Genomic DNA, 23014 nt, shown 5'->3' with positions numbered 1-23014 from the left:
GCTACAATGTAAAGTATTCAGTGTAAAGCTTGTATAACAGTGTAAATGTGCTGTCCCCTCAAAATAACTCAACACACAGCCATTAATGTCTAAACCGCTGGCAACAAAAGTGAGTACACCCCTATGTTAAATTCCCATAGAGGCAGGCAGATTTTTATTTTTAAAGGCCAGTTATTTCATGGATCCAGGATACTATGATCCTGATAAAGTTCCCTTGGCCTTTGGAATTAAAATAGCCCCACATCATCACATACCCTTCACCATACCTAGAGATTGGCATGGTTTTATGTCGGTTAGCCTAATAGCTGGTTTGATTTGCATTGAGAGATGATTTTATGGAAAGTACCCCATGCCAATCTCTAGGTATGGTGAAGGGTATGTGATGATGTGGGGCTATTTTAATTCCAAAGGCCAAGGGAACTTTATCAGGATGCATAGTATCCTGGATCCATGAAATAACTGGCCTTTAAAAAATAAAAATCTGCCTCTATGGGAATTTAACATAGGGGTGTACTCACTTTTGTTGCCAGCGGTTTAAACATTAATGGCTGTGTGTTGAGTTATTTTGAGGGGACAGCACATTTACACTGTTATACAAGCTGTACATTTAATACTTTGCATTGTAGCAAAGTGTAATTTCTTCAGTGTTGTCCCATTAAAAGATGTAATGAAATATTTACTAAAATGTGAGGGGTGTACTCACTTTTGTGAAAAAATAAAAACAAATTAGGTTCTCAGACATTGTATTTTATTTTATTTAACAATCTGAGCATCATATCTCCCAATTGACTCATTAGGTATCTTTCTACAAATGATCTGTGAGAGCCTGTGAGAGCTGCCCCAGAACAGAAGTTGCCATTAATACTAGAACATGTTGCGTTTCATTGACACTAAGAGAGAGAAAGAAATATTAGCTGAGCCAACATTAATAAAACCTGTCTGAATTATTGATTCTCATTTTAATTCACAGAGGACTAAATCTGAATCTTCTAGCGCATTTCCCCCCCAACTTAATAAGTCCTTGTGGCCAAAACCCTCATGTGAGTCTTCACAAAGGCTTCACTATTAAACCAACCCTGATCACATTGCTTTACTGAAGACAGGATGGAGCCAGTCTCATTATTGAAAATGTACCCATAAACCACGGATGACCTCTGGCAATATGTACCATACATACCGACTGAAGTAAAGTTGCATTGCTATTGATCAGATAATAAACCCATAGTTGCATAAAATGTACATAGGCAGTTGAGCGATGGAGTGAAGAGTTATAATGCCACTCAAGGAACGCAGGGAAGACTTCTCATAGTTCAACTTGAGCTTGATCTTATTTACTAATAATTTATAAATCATTTGTGCTCAGTTAGTACAACAAAGCCAGTGATATGCCAACTGAGCAGAAAATATACATAAAGCACTATAAATATGCAGTTACGTTTGCATGTGAAGACCCAATCACATGTATTTTAAGTGAATAGGTTAAATTGTGCCTCCCTACCCCTTACCTGACCTCTATTTTGTAGTGACTCACAGTAGTCACATAAGTCAAACAAGGACACACTGTTTCATACATCATACTGACAATTTTTTAATTATTCCTTTACTGTCTACGTTAGTTTCTTTCTTTTCTGGTTACACTTGTCCATGATGTGACAATCTTAGACTCAGGCTCACTGTTTGACACTTGTAATATAATATACGCGATATAATCATTCATATGGAAATAATGTGTGTATTGTGTATACAATTGTGTTTGAATGGATTTAGTTTGTTTATGCTTTGACACTGTACTGTATGTGTTATTTATCTACAAAGGTCTCCCTTAAAAAAGAAATATTGATGTCCACAAGACTACCAGTTTAAATACAGCATTAATAAACTAAAAGGAAGAGCCTGGGCATAGACTCTGGCCCGTATCAGCAAGTAATTGGTCAGGAGTAGTCTAGCTTTGCCAGACCTTCCTCGGCAGACCTTCCTCCACAGCGCTGCAGAGGAAGGTCTGGCTAGTCCACACAGCATTCCGGGATGAGAGAAAAACGTGCTCTGCTTTATTGGCATTTCTTTAAACCAATCACAATCGTCATGGGCGGCGCTAAGCACCCGGCAGAGCCACGGTGCCGTTGTAAAATAGCCTCGGTAAGGAACTTGTTTTGGTTGGACTTGTACGTTCAAAAGTTGTTTTAGTCATGCAACAGAAAACTCCGATTGGACAGATAGTCTAGCTAGCTGTCTGGATTTACCCTGCAGAGATCTGAGGAGCAGTTAACCATAGTCCTCATAAATCCACCAGAGTTTAAAATCACAACACAAAGAAAGCGGAAGGTAAGGGACATCCGGCCGAAAAGAGTGAAATCCAGCGGAATTTCTGATGGCAACGGAGCAATCCTGGAACGTCGTAGATATAGACTAGGTCAGGAGCAGCTCATGTGTTGGAAGCTCAATAACTTAAAGGACCAGTGTGTAGGATTTAGGGGGATCTATTGGCAGAAATGAAATATAATATTCATATATTTTCATTAGTGTATAATCACCTGAAAGTAAGCATCACTGTTTTTTGGGGATTTCAGAATGAGCCCTTTATGTATAAGCAGGTACTCTTCAATGTTCTGTGCTACTGTAGCAACGCCATGTTTCTACAGTAGCACAGAACAGACAAACCAAACACGGCTCTAGAGAGGGCCTTTGTGTTTACGTTACCTGCAGTGCTTAATTTGTAAAGTGGGAGGTCCCGGAGCGCAGAGGGGGGGTGGATCTAAAAAAAATTACACTGCCTACGTAGCTTCTATGACTAAAAAAACCTAAACAACGCTGTGTGTACATCAGGGCAATGTTTATTTTAATTTCAGAGCATCCACTGCATGGGTACGCAATGTAATGTCTCCACATTCTTGATTGGCGGAAACGATTTTTGCTTGTTTGACAGCCGACTGGCCAGCGTATTTGAAAAAGTTAAGCAAACTTTGTTGTCTTTTTGACATTTTTCCCCTAAGTGAAACGAGGCTAACAGCAATCTCAACCAGCACAAGCGCATGTGTCACTTGAAGTGCCTCCCCTCCCGCCATCGAGTCCGTCCCTCTCCCCCCTCTGTCTTACCCTGAAAATACACCTCAAAACGCATTGAAAATGCTAACACAAGATTTTTGTAGAACTTCAATGGGGAATAAAGACTAACAAGACAGATAACAACTTTGAACACTACACAAAGAGTAATTTATTTTTTTCATTTAGGTGATTAATTTTTCATAGTGACACAGGAGGTGCCGGATCCAATAAAAAAGTTTCCGGATCCAATGTTGGAGGTGCCGGAACATGTTCCAGCGTGTTCCGGTACAAATTAAGCCCTGGTTACCTGAAGGCTACCATAGGTTCTACTTTACACTTGAAAAGGGAGGGGTGAAGGGAGGGGAATTCAGTTGGTTGCAATCTGCAACCTCACTGCTAGATGCCACTAAATCCTACACACTAATGTGTGTGATTCAAAATGAGTTCTGTTCTGTTTTTCAAAACACAGAGCAAAGTAACATTGAAGGTTAAATTGAAAATGCAATTTAAAGCTAATGTTAATGTCTAATTCTGTGTCATCTCCTTTGTGGTGATACACATATTGAAGTGGTCTGTTTCCCATGGACATTAACGTCTGGATAAACAAAGCCTTGTATATGCAATGTGTCTCTTACTACCTATAGGTCACTCACACAGGGTTTAGAGAGTTTAAAATAAAAAAGACAATTGTATAAATGCATTACATAACATCATATACCTGTCAAACATTCATGTATGACAACAATGGGAACTGGTTGCTGAATGAAGGACACAAATGCATTCATTTATCAGGGCCAACTATGACTTAGGCTAATACTAAAATAAGAGACAGCAACGCTAACCGCAGAAGGGAGAGTTCAGATGTTGATTATCTTTTATGTATAGCATGCCATCCAGATACATCATCTTAAACTTCCATCTAAGGATGTAACCAATGCAGTACAGAGAGCAGCTGGCCTTCACAAGCACAGGCCTCTCAGTGATTTCAGCTGTGCCTGGATCAGACCAGGCCAGGGACCTCGCTGGATGTTTTGGCAGAGCTCCTCACTCTTTTTCTATTGCACAGGTTCAAGTTGTTTAACCATTTCTAACACACTGAACAAAGCTCTAATGAAACATGCTAAACATTTACCATACACTTTAACCCTTTGAACTCTGCAATAGAAAAGGCCTGCTAGTGTCTACAGTAGGTTACATATGTGCTTATGTTGATGTCATTTCTTGGACTATCTTCAAATGCTTCATATCCCTAAAATCAATACAACCTAAGCTAAAAGGTTATGTAAGTCAATACAACCATAATAACTAAAACAAGTATTAAAATTGTGTCATAAATAAAAAAAAATTAAAAGATCGGACATGTGTTTTCATCATTCAATTTTACTGAATAAACACACAAAACATATTGATCCAAAGGTCCAAATTTCTAAATGTATAAACATGAATAAAATATTCCTTAACACTCCATAAGTTATATCTGTATATTTTTTTGTTTTTGAGATATACTAATGTTTATGAGCAGAGTGGAAAGGCGTAGGCCTATTAATAGTTTAATATGCCATAGAAATGGTCCGCCTGCTGTTTAGCACAGGACGTCATGTAACGTGATGATGTCATCACGAGCGTACAACATAATGGCGCGAAGATTGAATCCTTAGCTTTCTGCTGCAAAAAAAATTAATGCTCTAGCTTTTATGGTTTTTATTTTTGTTAGGAAAATTATGATTTACATACTTTCTCTCTCTGTTAAATTAAACTGTTTGGATATTGTTAAGAATGCCATATTAATGATTGCACGTTAACAAAATAACATGGAAGCCACTGTTTTGTCCTTGTCTGAGCACGGTGTGATGCTGAGGAAAGAACAGGCGCACCCTGACTAGATAAGGGAGATGTCATCGACTCTGACAAGACAACAACTGACGACATCAAACTCTGTATCATGATTGTATTACATTTCACTTGGTATTATAAAAAGCGGTTGTAGAGAGCTTTTCGTTAAGTCACTTCTGTACTCATGCTGTGAGTACTGTAACTGGCTCCTTGTTATGTTCACAAGTAAAAATTAACTTTGAAATAACTTCAATGGTCCTGTGTATTATTTGATAATGTAATTATTCTAACAATTTTAGACCGATTTAAACAGCATTCATTGTAAACAATGAACTCTAGCGGCCGCCCGCCATCTCTGGCTTTTCTCCCAGCTCACACAGATTTGACACACAGTTTTGAAACACAGTTCACAGCCGATTCTAAAACAACAACAATGAGCTCTCGCATACAGATTACAGAATAATTCTATATGCTTGTAGCAATGCTTTGTTAAAGGTGTCACCTTTGGAAATCTAGAGATCTTGACCAGAATTTAAAAATAAGTTCTGAAGGTTTGAGCAACGCTTGGCCACACAAGACATGTTTGATTAATGGACATGCAGGTTGAAAACAATAAGGTCATTGTAAACCTAGTGTTGTGGGGGTCCTGGAGACCCTGCATTCTTGTTAACAGCTAAAAAAACCCCCAAAAAAACATACCTATTACCTTGATATGTTTTGGATTCTGCTCATTTAGAAGAATTGCTTATAAACATGATTTTAAGCTTGTTTCAGAAAATGATTCATTACTTCTGTTTGGGGTTTGGATTCATGTTAGTGGAGTTTTATAACAGTTTGAAGACGTCTAAAAGAGAGTCAAACCTCTGTACAACACTGATAACATACTGTACATGTATTTGTCTAGGTATAACTTTTTGGTAACCAAAAGAATATATATTTATTCATAGCCCACTTACAGTGTAATATATGAAATATCTCATTATTTGGTGTAAAAAAAATACCTCATCGTCATGTTCATGTTTTGTCACCTCCATCAAATGTACAAGCTCAGTTTGTGAAGGTTAAATCATTCCCATATGCAAATTATTTCTTCATTTGCACAACTCAATAGTAGTGTTAGAGAACAGCACAATGGCAACGATTTGAACCCTGATCCTCTGGTTAAAGAACTGCTTTCTATTTACACTCTTACACTCTTAAAACAGGAGAGTGGATATTTTTATGGCAACCTCTTGTACAGTGATTTCATGTAGGCTACTGTCCAAGAGGTCACCATAGGTAACACATTTTAGACTTTTGGCTGAAAAAAATATATGATAGTGTAAAAAGTAATAAGAAGAGAAGAAAAAGGAAACATTTGTTTCATTTGATGTATTTGGGTGAAATAAATGATTGCGCTACAGTGACCTCTAGGGGGGGTTTATATTATAAAACATTATAAGGATTAAAGAGTCCGTTCACCTAAATGACAATTAATGAATCAACAAATTTATGACAGAAATGATTGTGCAGTTTGATATGAGTTTTGTTTTAGAGTTTGTCAAACACAAACCATACTCTCTCAGTACGAGGTTATAAAGTCACACTGTACATTATTGACAGTTATGGTGGAGCTTGGCATACTTTTAATCATCCAACTCATGTGGGATAGATTTGCTCATTTTAATACATGATGTACATAATGTGCAGATATTACATTTGGGATAAGGCTCTGACCTCATCATTCCCCACAAGTACACATTAAATTCAGCAGAGTAGATATTGTGGAATAATAACATGAATGATTTGCTTTCATTTATGACTTTAAGACATTTGGAGACTTGGGAATGTATCTATTGGTATTTGGACTTTCTAAAAAGCATTCAAGTTGGGATGCAAAAATGAGATGAATGACAGCAATAAACCTGTATTGATTGTTAGTTTGGCTAGATGACAGATATTTTGGTTGCATTAATGTCCCTTCTTCTGTGGTTTTTCAGATTAACCAAAGAAAGTGAAAATCAGTTGCTGTAGCTTTTGCATGGGATTTTTTATTTATATGTATAGAATTAAAAGCCTATTCCTTGTCTTCGGCTTTTGTGTCTTAAACCACAGCAATTATGCACTATTTAGAATATATAAGACACTAAAAAGTTTCAATTGAATAAAATAGCCTACCTCTAGAGCAAGCGACAACCCCTAAACTACCTCCTCTTTGCAGCAAAATAGGATCATGCACAGACTGCAGCCTTACATTAACCACACCCCTTCTCATGTTGCAGCAAAATACTTGACATCGTTTTTTCTGTTATTTTCCCAGAATACACCTGGAAAAGTACAGTGACGAACACATACTGATGAGAAATTAGAACACTGTTGTAAGAGCTGAATATTTTGAACCTGTTCTCTGAGATGCACATTTTTTTATGTTTTACTTTATTTATCCCATAGGTTCATGTATGCAACACAAATAAAATAAAATACATATCCACATCAACTGATGTTTAAATAGTAGGGCTGCAACTAATGATTATTTTTATAATCGATTAATCTGTCGATTATTTCCTTGATTAATCAATTATTTGTTTGGTCTATAAAATGCCATAAAATATTGAATCTGTGTTTTCCAAAGCCCAATATGACATCCTCAAATGTCCTGTTTTGTCCACAACTCAAAGATATTCAGTTTACTATCACTGAGGAGTGAAGAAACTAGAAAATATTTACATTTAAGAGAGAGTTTTACTTTTTTTTTCTATAAAAAAGGACTCAAACAACTTTGAAAATGAAGCAGAAAAGTAAAACTTATAAGTATTGTTAGAACAATTTAACCTGTATTCAAATCTAAAATTATTAGTATAGTTTGTATCTTTGATGTAGCTAGCCTACTGAAATCATGAAACATTTTAATTATGTCAGGATAAAAGGTTCATCATTTAACTTTAAAAAATAAAAGTTTTATGTTAGCCTGGTTTGCAAAACTGATGGCTTTCAGTTGGATCGCTATTGAACGGATCGTTTCTTTACCGCACATCAGCAGATGACAACAACAAAACAGACAGAGCTACTGAGCGGGTGTTAGCGAAGTTAGCTAGCTACCTGAAGTAAACAACTGGTGTTTTGTGGTGTTACACCATCTCGGCTGCAGTTTGCCAAATTAGACATTTCTTTTACACAAATATGGTTAATCTGTGCAACCAACCATGGTGGTCAGTTATTGTAGTCTAGTTTAGTCTAGCTAACGTTAGCTAAGTGGCTTGCGAAGCTAGCTCTATGAATGCTAAGCAAAAACAGGTTAGCTAGCTAGCTTGGATGTTAGCTTGTTAGCGAGACCAAGAACAGGGAGATGCGAGCAAAGTGAGGTAAGGCCAACAAATCATTTATTAAATTAATTCAATGTGGAATCTCCTCCTTATACCAATATAAGTCTTAGCAGGTGATGTTGGCTGTTTTTACTAATCTTATTACATTTGCCAAATCCATCGACGTTAGAAATAACGTTAGCTATCCTGCGGTAGCCTGACAGCTGTGTTAGCTAATAGCCAGTTAACGCAGTCAGCGGGTTGTTATTGACCAGCTAGCTTGCTAGCAGCTGCTGGTAGCCTGTTCTCTGGCACTGTACCCATGACTAACTGGAGGCATTGGGGTTAATAGCAACGTCTAAGTATCGGTGTTCTCAGCCCTATAAACAGTAACGTTAATCATAACATTTGTCATCGGGTAGCTAATCCTGAATGATACGAGGCCTGCAGACGTGCAAACAGTCATTAACGGCGGCAGTCAGCTAACAACATTGTCATAGTCTGGGATAGCAATTTAGCTGGTCAACGTCAATGGTGAACAGTTAGTGGTTAGTTGGCACTAACTCTGCTTTGCTATCTTTAACTTGACATTTTATCAGTGCAGCCTTCTGGCTCTCCAGATAAACATCCACAAATGTGAGCTATCTACTCTTTCAGGTAACGTTAGTTCAAAGTTGGTCTTTGTCTTACATCAGACCAACATATCAGGTGACTTCTCACATATTAAAAACTCGGTAGTGTCCAGTAGCCAAGGAAATGGTGCCTCAGCAAACGTTACTAAGGTATTATTCGGTAGATACGAAATTGCAAGGGTCTCACATGTTTGGGTGGAAGGTGATGACATGTTGGCCTTTTGTTAAAGATTATGTTGTAAATCATCTAAAGAACCAGACTATGTCCTTACATATAAGTATGCATACATATACATACAACATAGGTATAACCAAGAAGCTTTATGGCGTTGAGGTTTAACAAATGGCAGCATCACCTCTCACCCAAAGTAATTTAATGATAATAAGAAAAATGTAATCTAATGTAAAAACAGAGATGATCAACTATTTCATGTTCATGTTAGTGTTTTTTTTCCCCCTCCGCAGGGTGGCCTTGAATGACTAAATGATCAAGACAGGCAAATGCGAAGAACTCTGGGAGAGTCAACATGAAGTTGTATGTGTTCCAGGTCAACAATGGCAGCACATTGACATTTGACACTGATCTTGCTGTCCAAACGTAAGAAACTGGCATTTTACCCATATTAGTTCAAAATAGTGGTCAATATTGTTGGCTGTTGTGATCTAAATAAATTCTTCCTTTGTCTCAGTGTACTGGAGCTTAAACATGCCATCCAAGCCAAATATAAGATTGCAATTCAACATCAAGTCCTTGTTGTCAATGGAGGGGAATGTATGGCTGCAGAGAGGCGTGTTTGCAGCTACAGTGCTGGCACTGTAAGTTTCTACAATTTGATAGTGTGTGTTTTATTTGTCTTAAAGGTACACAGATTGCATATGTGATGTCCGTATTACTAATGTTTTACTGTTTATCTATAGGAAACCAACCCCATATTCCTGTTCAACAAAGAGATGATCTTGTGTGACCGGGATCCAACGATCCCCAAAACAACCTTCTCGATTGAGAGTGAGATTCAGGTTAAGGTGGAGGAATCTCTACTGATGCCAGCTGTCTTTCACACTGTTGCCTCAAGAACACAACTTGCTCTGGTAGTTATCTTTTTTTAATCTTTTTTTTTTTTTAAGCTGCCTTTCATTGCTTTGGAATGTTTTCCTGTCATGTGCACTACCTTTTGTGAGATGAACACAGAAAACCATTGTATCTAATCCATTAACTATGGAATGATCCTAACTTGTCTTCACTTTGTTTTTACTTCTCCAGGAAATGTTTGAAGTTGCCAAGAAACTTTGCAGTTTTTGTGAACGATTGGTTCATGATGAACACCTTCAACACCAAGGCTGGGCTGCCATTATGGCTAATCTGGACGACTGCACTCTGTCTTATCAGAAGTTGCTCGGGAAATTTGACACTTCATACACAACTTATCAGCGTGACTTGGAAGAAATTAAGGTGAAACTAACAAAGTAAGTATTGGCACAAAAAAACCCTGCTATTTTATACAAAGTTCTGTATGCTTATTAGTAATTACTATCTGCATATTGCCTTCGTCGACATGGGAACTATTTAGAATTATTTAATCATAATCTTAGCTCAATTAAACAACTGAAATAACAGCAAATAAATCAAAATTGTAATATATTTCTGCTAAAAGGAAATGTGCCTGATTAACTGGATGTCCTCATGCACATTTTGTTATGATTGCAGGTTAGGGACATCAGTTTCTGTAATGGCGAGGATACCTTTGCTGGAATGTTTAACAAGACACAGTTACAAAGAGAGCATGGAGAAGTCCAGCTCAACCCAAGGAAAGGATTCAGATGAGACGGAAGAAGAAAAATCCACTGACTCTGTGCGCCATGCTACGGATGCACAGAGGCCCTCCAAGTCATCAGCATCCTTCTCTGCCCCGGGGACGGCCGCATGTGAGCCAACTGAAGACCAGGAAACAAATGAAATGACTGATAGTGGTGGACTGAGAGCTGCATTATTAGATGATGATGATGATGATGATGATGATGATGATGATGACGACGATGATGATGGTGCTCCAGAGTTTGCCAACCCAACCTGCTTCAATGTCACACTATTAGACTGGATCAACGTGCAAGACAGACCCAATGATGTGGAATCGGTTGTGAGAAAATGCTTTGACTCCATCAATAGGGTGAGTCACAGATGTATAAATAGACATGTCAAAATAGTGTTCTAAATATGTAGTCATAAATTGTGTTGGAAAATATCATGAGTCTTTACTGAAATGTTTTTTCTTTCAGCTTGACCCTCGGATTATTCAGCCCTTCCTGACAGATTGTCGTGACACAATTGCCAAGCTAGATAATCAAAACATGAAAGCCATCAAGGGGCTTGAGGACAGGTTGTATGCTCTCGACCAAATGATTGCAAGCTGTAAGAAGTTGGTGAATGAACAGAAAGAACTTGCTCAGGTACGTAAAGTAAGGGATAAACACTATGAAATAACTTTCGCCAGCTTTTTTAAAAAAAAATGTTAATGACTTGTGCCTGCATTTGACCTCTTGCAGGGATTTTTGGCCAATCAGAAGCGGGCTGAAAACCTGAAGGATACATCTGTTCTGCCTGACTTGTGTCTAAGTCACACCAACCAGCTGATGATCATGCTGAACAACCACAGGAAGCTGCTAGACATCAAAAAGAAGTGCACAACTGCCAAACAAGAACTTGCAAACAACCTTCAAGTCCGACTCAAGTAAAACTGAAACCCACTTCTTTCCCAATATGTTCATAAGTCATAAGTCACTGCTTTTTTCATAGTGCTATGGGCTTGTTCTATTGACTTACTAATTTTAAAATGCCAAAGTCAAGAGAATCACGTTTGCAACTTTAACGGTGCTAATGATTTTGCATTAGATGGTGCTGCTACGTGATGCTTCATGCAGACCAGGATGGGGAGAAGCTTCAGGCTCTACTCAGACTTCTGACGGAGCTAATAGAAAGAGTGAGGGTGGTGGAGGCCCTCAGTACTGTCCCTCAGATGTACTGCTTGGCGGTGGTGGAAGTCGTCAGGAGAAAAATGTTTATGCGCCACTACAGAGAGGTCAGTGCTAAATGCCATTATTTGACAGTAATCATGCTTTCAGACATAGTGATTCAAAGAGGTGAGGTCTTTGCCTAACTAAATCTGTAGCTTTCAGGCGTGTTTAGCGCTGAGCACATTATTGACATATTTAGCTCTAATGGCAGTTGTTTTCTGTCTTTGCCTCTACAATGAAGAGAGAACAGGCCTATGATGTTGTACTTGACAATTACATTCACTTTGTTTATGTTTTATGTTTGGGAGGGAATGCTTGCTTTTCAGTGGTTTTACTCTGTAACATCTAAAATTCCTGAAGTGCTGAACTTAACAAAATATGAAAATAGGCACCTGAGCTTGCAAAATAAACTGGCATTGTGGTCCTATATTTTTTCCAGACTTTGTATTGCTTTGTCTAAATGTACAGTAAGAGTGGGAAATAGTTAAAAGCCAATAATGTAATTGATTTTGCTTATATTTGTCTACTCTTTTATTGAGCTGACAGTTTTTCACTGTAGTTGATGCATCAGGAAGCCACTCCTTTTGCTTGTCTTTGCTTTCCCTTTCTATTTTTTTTAAAACACTGTCTTAATGAGTTTTTCTCCTGAGAGCCAGACGTTTCATAACAAGACATTGATTGTACAGTTTTGAACAGTAATGAAACTAAATGATCTCCTTTTTGGCATTTATAGCAGCTCAGTAACATTAAAATTCATGCTAAGGAGTGCCACCATGTTCTGTAGGTTGACATAGTCAGAAACACGATTATTACTTTGTTGTAAAATCTTTAATATCAATCTTTTCAGTGGGCTTATGCACTTGTGAAGGATGGGAAACGACTGTACGAGGCAGAGAAGTTCAAAAGGGAATCCTTTGGGAAACTCTTTAGTAAGTGTCTTTTGTAAACTCTCAGCTGACTACATTTGAGTTGTCACTGTGAAGCACATATATTCCAACCAAGGTCAAAGTTGTAATCTGTTTATTTATTTCCTTTCAGGGAAGTCTTTCCTCAGAAATCGTTTGTTTAGAGGACTCGATTCATGGCCTCCAACATCCTTTTGTGTAAGTTACAATTTAAGAGCATTTTGACCATGTTCATAAATATTGTTTCCACTGTATTTAAGGGGTCTCTTCTTGTGCTCTGCTTATTATTGTTTATAGACACGAAAGCCCAGAAGGTTTGACGACGAACTTCCCGACATCTCACTTTTTGACCTGCAGTACTTGAAGTCTTGTTGTCCTGTAGAGGTGCAGCCTTTCCTTATGTAAGTCACTGTCCTCAGTTATTGAAATGACTTTAGATATCACCTTGTCAGTTTATGTTACACTGCCAGAACTATGCTAAGATATGGCCATGGAAAACATACATTTGGAAGTGTCCATTTCTAAATTAGATTAATTTGGTTGGAGTCCATTAATGCAAATTAATGTTTTTTTTGGTAGAAAAATCAAATATGCTTTGACAATTAATAGGACAGACAACAACTTGTAAGACTTTTAATTGTGTTATCAAATGTCTCAAGTAATCCAATAGCACTGGGGTAAGTTGGGTGAGGAAGGGCTGGGGTGCACAGAATTACATAAGATACAGGAGCTATACAGGCTGCTTTTTGAGTTGATGTTAAAGCTCTAAATGACAGTTCTTTTTTTATTGTTCTGGAGCCTAATCTTGTGATGTGGAAATTAGCCTGAATCCCAGCCATTATAGCACTAACTCTCCGACCTCTGCCATAGACTGTCAGTACTAAAAGAAAATCTCAATGTAGTTTTAACAACATTCTGTCCCTAATTATATTCCTAATATAATTTTTTTCCTGCAGGGTTCCCACAATGTGTGACTTCGAGCCCTTAAATCGCCACGTAGAGACACTTCACCAGCTGGTCCAAGCGGCACAGAGTGTGGATGAGATGTCTCAAACTATTACTGACCTGCTAAGTGAACAAAGGGTAATGACATAATGATACTTAGATAGGCTTGTCACTTTAAAAAAATAAAAATAAATGGTTGTTATCATAGACTGTATATTAATGGACAAGGCAGCCGGTTGTGCTGCAAATGCGGAAGTGCCCTAAACCTGCATTCTATCTGAATTCCAGCAGGGGGCGACACGTGTGGTTGCAAAAGGAGGTCGGTTTCTGTAGAAGTCTATGAGAAAGTGACCCACTTCTCACTTGATTTATGACCTCAGTAAACATTTTCATAATGTGTTTATGGTCTCAATCGCTAGTTTTAAGTCTTCTGCAACACAGAATTATGTTAATTTTTTTAATTATGGGCTCGTTGATTTTAAAATTGACGATAAAGCAGGGGGTGTTTTAGGGCGTGGCTATGATGTGATTGCCAGTGAAAGTGTGTAACGTAACGTAGAGTGTAAGCAGCTCCTCCCTCACTCCTCCCTCTCGTCTAAAATCGTCACATCCGCAACCAGGATGGCTGCGCCCGTAACGGCAAACTCGACGACTCATAGCAGATCTCCACAAACCAATGGGTGACGTCACACATGCTCTGTCCACTAATTTACAGTCTATGGTTGTTATACATATCGTGATTTTTGCTTTTCTCATTTATTTATGAAGTAAGATTTTCCTTTCTCTCCCTCTCCCTTCATCTGTTTTGTCTTTGCAGATATCCTTTAGTCAGAGATCAACCGTGTTTACCCCACAGTCAGGAAGCATACCGGGGACCACAACACCGAGGTCCTCCAAAACCCCTTCCTCTCTTAACCTTCAGGGACCCAGCTGCCAGCCCCTACATGTTCCCGTCCCAGCTCCTCTAGAGGACTTGTCCCCAGACAGCATAGATGCACAAACATTTGACTTTGAAACCATTGGCCACCCAAACATGGATCCCATCCTGCAGCAGGGCTCCCTTGACTTGGATTCTCTAGCAGAGAGCCCTGAATCTGACTTCATGTCGGCTGTCAACGAGTTTGTGATTGAAGAGAACATGACCTCTCCGAACCCCATCAGTGACCCTATTAGCCCTGAAATGATGGTGGAGTCGCTGTACTCTTCAGTCATCAACGCTATTGACAACAAGCGCATGCAGGATACCACAATACTAGAGAGGGAGAACTCAAGGATCACTTTTCTCAAACAAGTTATTGACAAGTACCGATCTGCTGCAGAGGAGTCCCATTCAAACTTCAGAAGTGTAAAGGAGGACCTCTATCATTTGAGAGGCCTGGTATTAAAAGAACAACAAGACTTTGGCTTTGTTTTGAGGAATATGACTACAGAGGTGCGAAACATTGTGGACAACATCTGCCAGACCCACGAACTGGAACTGAAGGAGCAGCATCAAAGTGAGCTTCTCTCCCTTCGTCAAGAGCTTGAGAAGCAGGTTCAGACACTAACAGAGGAAAACCAAGTAAACCAGAATATTGTCAGAGATGTCCAGCACGCAATGCTGGAGCTGGAGGGGCTCATGGAGCGCAAAGAGAAAGAACTTACTCAGTTTGAGAATGACAAAGAGCGATGGGTTGAAGTAGAGAGCAACCAGAAGGATAGGATCAAAAACCTGGAGCAAATGATGAGTGATCAAACCGAAGAGATCAAGATGCTCTCAGCTTCAAGAGGCTCTCTGACCAGTCAGCTTGAGAATCTGTACTTTGAGATCGAACAGAGCCAACAGAAGATCCGGCAGGAGCTGGAAGTTGTTGAGCAGTCCCACTTAAAGGAGATGGAGGACAAAATAAAGCAGGAACACAAGGCAGAACTAGAGACCCTTACCAAGGTAAACCAGGAGGCTCTGGAACATCTGGCTCATGAAAATAGTGCAAAGTTAAGTGAGGCAGCTGATCACTATGCCACTGCACTTAAAGAAAAGGACAACCAAATTAAGGACTTGGAGGCTCGTATTACTGAGCTAGCAGAACTCCGCTGCAAAGTAGAGGTGGAGCTAGCCCTCAAAGAGTCAGAGACAGAAGAGGTGAGGCTCTTATTTGAGGATGCCAAGATGCAGCAGGCAGAGACTGTGAAGTCCCAGGTGGAGGCAGCGACCAAAGTCCTTAATGAAGAGCTGGCAGATATCAAAAAACAGCTTGATGTAAAAAATGAGGAGTATGAAGTGGGCCTAGCAGAGCTGAGGACTCTCATGAGGATTGAGAAGGACCACTGTATCTCAGAGCTGGTGGACAGACACGAGGAAGAGACTATTTTGTTGCGCAACGAGCTCTCCAGCCTGCAGCGGAAAGCCCAGGATGCTGAGAATAACCATGCTGAGCAGCAACAGAAACTTGAGCAGGAAATGGACCGGCAAGCAGCTGCTCTAAGTGAAGAAAAAGAAAAGCAGTTGAGGAGCTTCCAGGAACTGGAGCAGGAGTTGAGGACTGTTATTAGCAATTTGCAGGCCGAAAATGACCTGCTCTCCAAAAAAATAGAGCAGGACAGACAAGCAATCGAGAAAGATTTAGAAAAAGAAGAGACCTCTAAGGTTGCATCACCAGATGCCTTTAAAGAGTTGGAGCAGCAGAAGGAGGACATGGAGAAGAGACTGTTAGACAAAATTAGACAACTTGAGAATGAGCTTCATGAGAGACCATCCTCAAAAAGGTAAATGTTTCCTCACAATGGCAGACATATGTAGTAGACTGTAGTTGATGTTTTGTATATATTCTGTTTACATTTAAAATGACACACTCAAATAAAAATTGACTGTACTGTTAATTGAGAATGAACTGTTGTCTTTGTGTGTGCTTGTATGTTCACGTAATTCCTTTGTCCGAATCACACTTTATTGTGTGCCTTTCAGTGATGAAGGGTTGTCCCTGCATGCAGAGGGGCGTGCAGATGCAGGAGCGCCTCTGTCTTTAGACTCTGCACTACAAGAGCGGCTGCAGCAGGAGAGGGCCTCCCTGCAGTCCCAGATGGACCTCCTGGAGAAGAAGAAGAACGAGGAGATGCAGAACCTCAAGACATCACTAATCGCAGAGCAGCAGGTTTGTATTTAGGCTGTAAATAGCGGGGAAAGGTTCTGTCTCCTGATGTTGAAGTGAAGTGGTAAATAAACATTTGCCATTATTGATGATGTATTGTTCCTAATAATGGAAAACGGTTAATATGTAGACTGCTTGAAACTGAGTGCATGCCGTGTGAATGCTTTCTTAACTACATTTAAGCACCCACTAGTCAATATCGCACAGAGCGAAGATTTACATAGTAATACAATCCAGTATAGCAGCCTACTTTGTGTATTTTCAATAGTTATTGACAGTGTCACTGTCAGGCACTTGCATTCAATTTTAAGTTTAGCCTTACACTTCAACAGATCAATCTTCCATTCATTTAACTGGCACAAATCGTGGTCTGTCTGATCTCTTTACACCAAAAGATCCCCAAGGGGCAGCAGAAAGATTGTATTTACTCTTCAGAAATTGCTCACTTGCTGCTATTCAGCAAAGTGTTGTATTTGGTCACTTATTGAATACAAAGATTTCTCTGAATCTCTGTTATGGAGATATTGGACCTCTCCCTGTTACACCACCCTGCATAGTTTAAGCTAATAAGACTTTTGTTTTGCACAAAATATTACATAATTAAGCTTCACTTCATTTGTGTTTTTTGTTAGTGGGTATAATACATGATGAAGGAATCAGACATGGAACAATACAAAAAAATCAAAACAGATTAATAAAAATTCTGTCCAAACTCCCAAGGCTGCAGGCTGAGCTGCATTGTTAGAACTGAGCAATTAAGAGGCATCCTATTAACTCATTAGTTCTTGGGTATACATTCCCTGTTGTGACCAAAGTGGCTAAATGATTGTTTTTTTATTTCTCTAGACAAATTTCAACACTGTTCTAACCCGAGAGAAGCTGAAGAAGGAGCAGATCATCAATGAGCTCACAGAGAAGTTGCGGAAAGTTACACAACAACAGGAGAAGGACAAAGGTGAGTGCTGTAAATACTGAGCGCTTTGAGAAGAGGGCAATCTTTTTTTTTTTTTTTTTTAAATATCTAATGAAAGAAGCCTGTGGTGCAAATTGTGTTTTTAAACATGCTGCTCATATTTCAAAAAACATAATTCTTTTGTTAAATAAAAAAGGTGTGGACAGAACACAAGATGGAAATGTAATCTTGTTAATAGTATACCCAATAAATGGTCTCTACTATTTACTGCCATATTTTAAGAACAGCCATTCGTTGAGGTTTTATGTTATAGCTGGCATATTGTGCCTGTCGGTGTTTCTTATTTATTTTAACCTTATTGCAGCTCTGATAGAGACACTCTCCGAGGACCGAGCTAGTGTCATGCAGGAGAAGAAACACTTGGAAGAAGAGCTTAACCGCCTGCGCAGCACTGCACTGGTCTCCTCTGCCTTCTTCGCTCCTAACCCCTCAGCTCAGGAGATCACAGAAGCTGGAGCAGGAGCTGCAGCTAGAGCTCTGCCTGTTGCTGGGCCTTTTTCCTCTGACCCCATGGCTGAAACCGATAGACTGGTCTCTGTGGCAGCCATTCGAGATGACGAACAGGTTGATTCAGCAGTGGAAGCCAGCATGGTGACAGTCCAGTAAGCATCTTCTCCCCAATAAACCTGGTTTTGTTGATAGTTTGAGATATATTGTAGTGATTGTGATCTCTCCTGGTGTAGTTTACACACACACACACACACACACACACACACACACACATACACATACACATACACATACACATACACATACACACACACACACACACAGACCCACAAAGCGCTGAGAGTTACGCAACCATGCATTGCCTTAATCTGATTAATGCTTTAAGTAATGTGTGACGCTAAAGCCAAAAAAGGTTGTGTTTTTAGGTTAGAGAGTTTTGACAGTTCGCTGAGAAGACAGTCTGTGTAGAGGAGAAGCACACAATTGTTCCTTACTGTGTACGTGTGTCAGGATTTTAAAAATAACCTACTGTTCAACTGTGAAAATTAAATGATGTAGATTTAATTTTTAGTTTCATTTGGAGTTTAAGTAAGAGTTGCTCTTACTGCAGTACTTCCTCAGTTCCTTTTGTCTATCATGTATGCACACTACTTAAAAAATCTGTTACATAATACTGTATACACAGTCCAGAAATCAGGTTTCTTCAGCAGCATTGTAGCTCTGCTGAACCAGGTTTTCATTTTTCTCTTAAGTTACTGCATAAAGCTGTATAAAAAATAAAATTCAAGTAATTTTGCTTGACCTACCAACAGAGAAAACTAATTGAAAATATTACTGTACACACTTTGTTCATTCAGAGGTTAAGAATATATTTTCAGCACGATAACAATAAAGACCAAACAGAAACTAATACATTTCATTGTGACACTTGCACATGTCCCAGCTATTACCTTTTTATTGTAATAATTAAGATATAAGCTTATTTAGATTGCTGTATTTTGTTAATTCATTTTCTCTGCACATTTGTTAAATACAGTATACCCATAGCAAACTTACAGTAGACCTAAAAGTGGCTGCATCTATAGTATCGAGCCTTTTGTTATGACATGAAATTAGTTGCCAGTCACAGACTCGAAAGAGGTCTTTGCGTTATTGAAGAGGGATTTTAAAAGACCATTGTGTAAAATAGTCACAACTGGATGGACAGAAAGGACAGTTGACAGTGAAAGGAAGGAAGGCAGGCTAGCATCAGACAGTGTAAGTTTTCCATTCATTACTATAAAGATTTAGAACTATTTAATCGTTACACGATTAGAATTGACAATAATTTCCTAATTTGATCAATTTTCATTTTCTACATAATACATGCATTTTTACTGACATTTCCCAGAGGACATTTATCAATGATCTATGTTTTCTTTCTTGTAGTGATAACATCCTGATGTCGGAGGAGAAACAGCGGATACTCCTACTTGAGAGGGTAAATAGACACATCTCTATCACACGGCATTCAAGAGCATAAGACGCCATGTTTCTGGATGTCTCTTATCTGTTTAATCGATCTGATATATGTTTCAGACTTTACACATGAAGGAAGAAGAAAACAAGCGCCTCAGTCAAAGACTGGTCAGTTATTTATTATGTCTATGAGCTATGTAACACATGCTCCACTAGGTGGCAGTAGTATCAAAGAGTAAAATCCTGACCCAGGAGGCTGAGGAGCTTAGGGAAGAGTGTCATTAGACTGTGTAGAGGGCTGCATTTTAGTGAAATGCTCAAAAACAAAAACATATATACTACTATAAGTGTTTAATACTTTTATGGTTTAACAAATTCTTTTTATCGGCTCTGACTTTGCATGGTTCACAAAGGAGGGTGAAACTGAAATTAGAGTATGATGCAGAAATGGGGCTAAAAGTGCTAATACTAATTACCAAACCTATTTCTAGCAAATGTCCAATAAGAGAAATGTTAGAAGTCGCCTATAGCCAGTATTGTTAACCCTTCAGTGTAACGTGTGTAACGTTGCCCTAATCCTTTTCTTTATAGATGTCTCAAAGCATGTCGTCTGTGTCGTCACGGCATTCAGACAAAATCGCCATCAGAGAGTAAGTGAATAAAAGAATAACGCATGGCCTCGCTGTTTTTAGCCGTTTTAAGCTAAAACTCTGATCATCATTACATGTAATAATGTGTAAGGATACACATTATTGTATAATTACATGAATGTGTTATAAGTTTGCAGAAGTCGGTATCATCATTCCTTTGTCTCTCTTTTATTCCCTTCAGTTTCCAGGTAGGTGATTTGGTTCTTATCATCCTGGATGAGAGACATGACAACTACGTGCTGTTCACAGTTGGCCCCACCCTCTACTTCCTCCACTCAGAGTCTCTCACTGCACTGGACCTCAAACCAGGTCAGCTTCACCCAATCGTTTTGGGAACATGATGAGAACTGTCGTGTTGACATTTTGTTTTTTTAAATTTACTAATGAAATAAACGTGTAAGTGATAGTTGTTTATTAGATTTCATATGTCAGGCATTAATGGATTTATAACAATGATACGGTAGGTACAGGTGTTGTCAAAAAAACGGGTTTATACTTTATTTTTTTTACATAATCTTTTTAAGCTTTATGTTACACACACACACACACACACACACACACACACACACACACACACACACACACACACACGCATTTATTTGTGGTTCAATGAGTATTTGCTTAACAAGTCGATTTGTTTTTATTTAGCATCAGGGACCTCAAGACGGCCGTGGGTACTTGGAAAGGTGATGGAGAAGGAATATTGCCAGGCAAAAAAGGTACTGAATTTGACAAAAAGTTCTAAAGTGTTTTATTTTTTTTATTTGTGTTTTTAATGAATTTTTAAGAACCAATATGCTGACATAAATAACGTGTGGTCCTGGAAATCTTATTTTTAGTGACACTTTCCACACTGGGTTTGGTTTGGATTGATCTTTTTGATGTGTTGACTTATACATGTTATATTGCTGTTATATTCACGTCTGTCGTTCTTTCCTTATCTCTTTTCCTTCACTAGGCCCAGAACAGGTTCAAAGTTCCGTTAGGAACCAAGTTCTACAGAGTGAAAGCTGTTCCATGGAACAGAAAAGTATAATAGCCAAGTAATGAGCTAAAATGTATATTTATATTGCTTAATTTTTTGAACAGAAACGTCACATCATAATTCTTAACTTGAAAATCGAAAGACCTTAAAAACAGAAAGAATTCAAGATAGTCATCATGCTATTTTCAGTTTCAGTTCAATATCCCACCTGCTACCACATTTGTTTTCTTTTGAACCCAGTTTTGTTATTGTGGACCAAATGCTATTAACTTTATTAGGGCATTGCCCTATACACTGTGGCATTAGGCCATTTGACCTGTGTGTAAAATTGAACAAAATTTGGATGTTAAATATTAGTTCTCATTATCAGCATTTGTCCTTTTGTGGAAAATACTGTGTCATTATCAACATAATTGAATAAAAATATACATTTTATTATAAATGTTTATGGAGGAATGTTCATGGCATGCATATTGATATATTTTCTTTGATTTACTTATCCAGATAAATGTTGTAGTTGGAAATGTAGTTAATGCTGTTTGTTACTCACAAAGCAGTGTGGCCCTCTGTCAATACTGAAATGTACATTATGGCTGACTGATGGAAACAGTCGTCTTTGCAATCCTTGAAATGCACTTTCAAAAACAATGCTTTTGTTGATTTAATAAGGGAAGTTAATTGAGCTGTCAGAACTAAGTAAATATATCAGCACAAACTTCTCACTATCATAGAATATTGATATGTAGAAAGGAATACTTTGTGACTGTGTTTCATTATCGGAAGACATTGTACATTATCCATCCATTCACACATGTAACAATAAATGACTGTATTGTAAAAGATAGAGTTTTGAAACAATAAAGGATTGATCCCGAACATATTCTGCTGTTTTTTATGATGGTCAATTATTGTTGTTCCTTATTTGGAAATTATATGTGATGCTAAGAAATGATGCTTTTCACTGTTATCTACCTTATCACCCTAATCATTAGGGGGTAAAAGGTTTTCCCAGTTCATGGACAAAAAATAAATTTACCACACCAGCAGACATTTGCTAATTTTCACCAAGACTCACTCGCCTGCTGAGATTTCTGTATTAACGAGAAACCAATTTATTAGAGCTTATTATTATGAAATAAAATACAAAAAAAATACACAGTGACTTTTAGAATGTTTATGATAAATAGCTGTTTAATGATGCTTTAAAAAAAGTATTTGGGATTCAGGAGGTCAATGTGGAATAGCACAGTGTAGTACATTCATTTGATCTAGCATTTTTGCTTTTGTGGAAACATTAATGTTGGCACGCTGCTGCAGGAAACAGACTTCAAAAAGGCTTCAAATCGGGGCCCAAGAACGATGCGGCCCTCATGGAGAAGGAAGCCCACCAACATCACTTTCCCAGTTCACAGCGGGGAGCATAGCAGCTCTCTGCCGAGCACTCTCTACCATGTGGGTCTAGGGGTGTTTTAACAATGTTTAGCTCTATTTTCTCCATTTAGCATAAGCCTGTTGTCACATTTGGATGGCTCCTTCATAAATTGATGGTGTGATTCCTACAATTTCGGGACAGGCCTGAACGACAAAATATGCAACACAACATTCGATACCGAGGTGGCTGGCAAGCACCAACCATGTGCACTGGACAGGCTCTTAGTGTAAATGTTTACAACCCCCCACTGAGCTCAGTGCTGCTGGGAGTCACTCTCATCAGGCTGAATGG

At 38.6% G+C, this 23014-nt stretch overlaps 1 protein-coding gene across 2 annotated transcripts; it reads left to right on the top strand.

Moving 5' to 3' along the window:
- Nucleotides 1–7887: 7887 nt before the first annotated feature.
- rb1cc1 (RB1-inducible coiled-coil 1) lies at nt 7888–22171 on the top strand. 2 transcript variants are annotated; one of them, XM_078263994.1, is made up of 23 exons: nt 7889–8216; nt 9254–9386; nt 9478–9604; nt 9707–9877; nt 10050–10252; nt 10494–10953; nt 11063–11233; nt 11330–11514; nt 11676–11862; nt 12645–12726; nt 12836–12900; nt 13000–13103; nt 13659–13785; nt 14465–16392; nt 16592–16778; nt 17622–17730; nt 18053–18350; nt 19627–19678; nt 19777–19824; nt 20248–20306; nt 20488–20615; nt 20955–21025; nt 21265–22171. In XM_078263994.1, the coding sequence occupies exons 2-23, from the start codon at nt 9316–9318 to the stop codon at nt 21340–21342; spliced, it is 4911 nt and encodes a 1636-aa protein (XP_078120120.1). In that variant the 5' UTR covers nt 7889–8216; nt 9254–9315; the 3' UTR covers nt 21343–22171. The 2 variants fall into 2 exon arrangements, with proteins under 2 accessions (XP_078120121.1, XP_078120120.1); XM_078263995.1 differs by lacking the exon at nt 19777–19824 and having other exon boundaries at nt 7888–8216.
- The last annotated feature ends 843 nt before the right edge of the window (nt 22172–23014 follow it).

Source organism: Sander vitreus, chromosome 12 (assembly GCF_031162955.1).
Source record: "Sander vitreus isolate 19-12246 chromosome 12, sanVit1, whole genome shotgun sequence".
Taxonomy (NCBI): Eukaryota; Metazoa; Chordata; class Actinopteri; order Perciformes; family Percidae; genus Sander; species Sander vitreus.
Note: the sequence above shows the minus strand (reverse complement) of the source record. Positions and strands in the feature narration are given on the sequence as shown.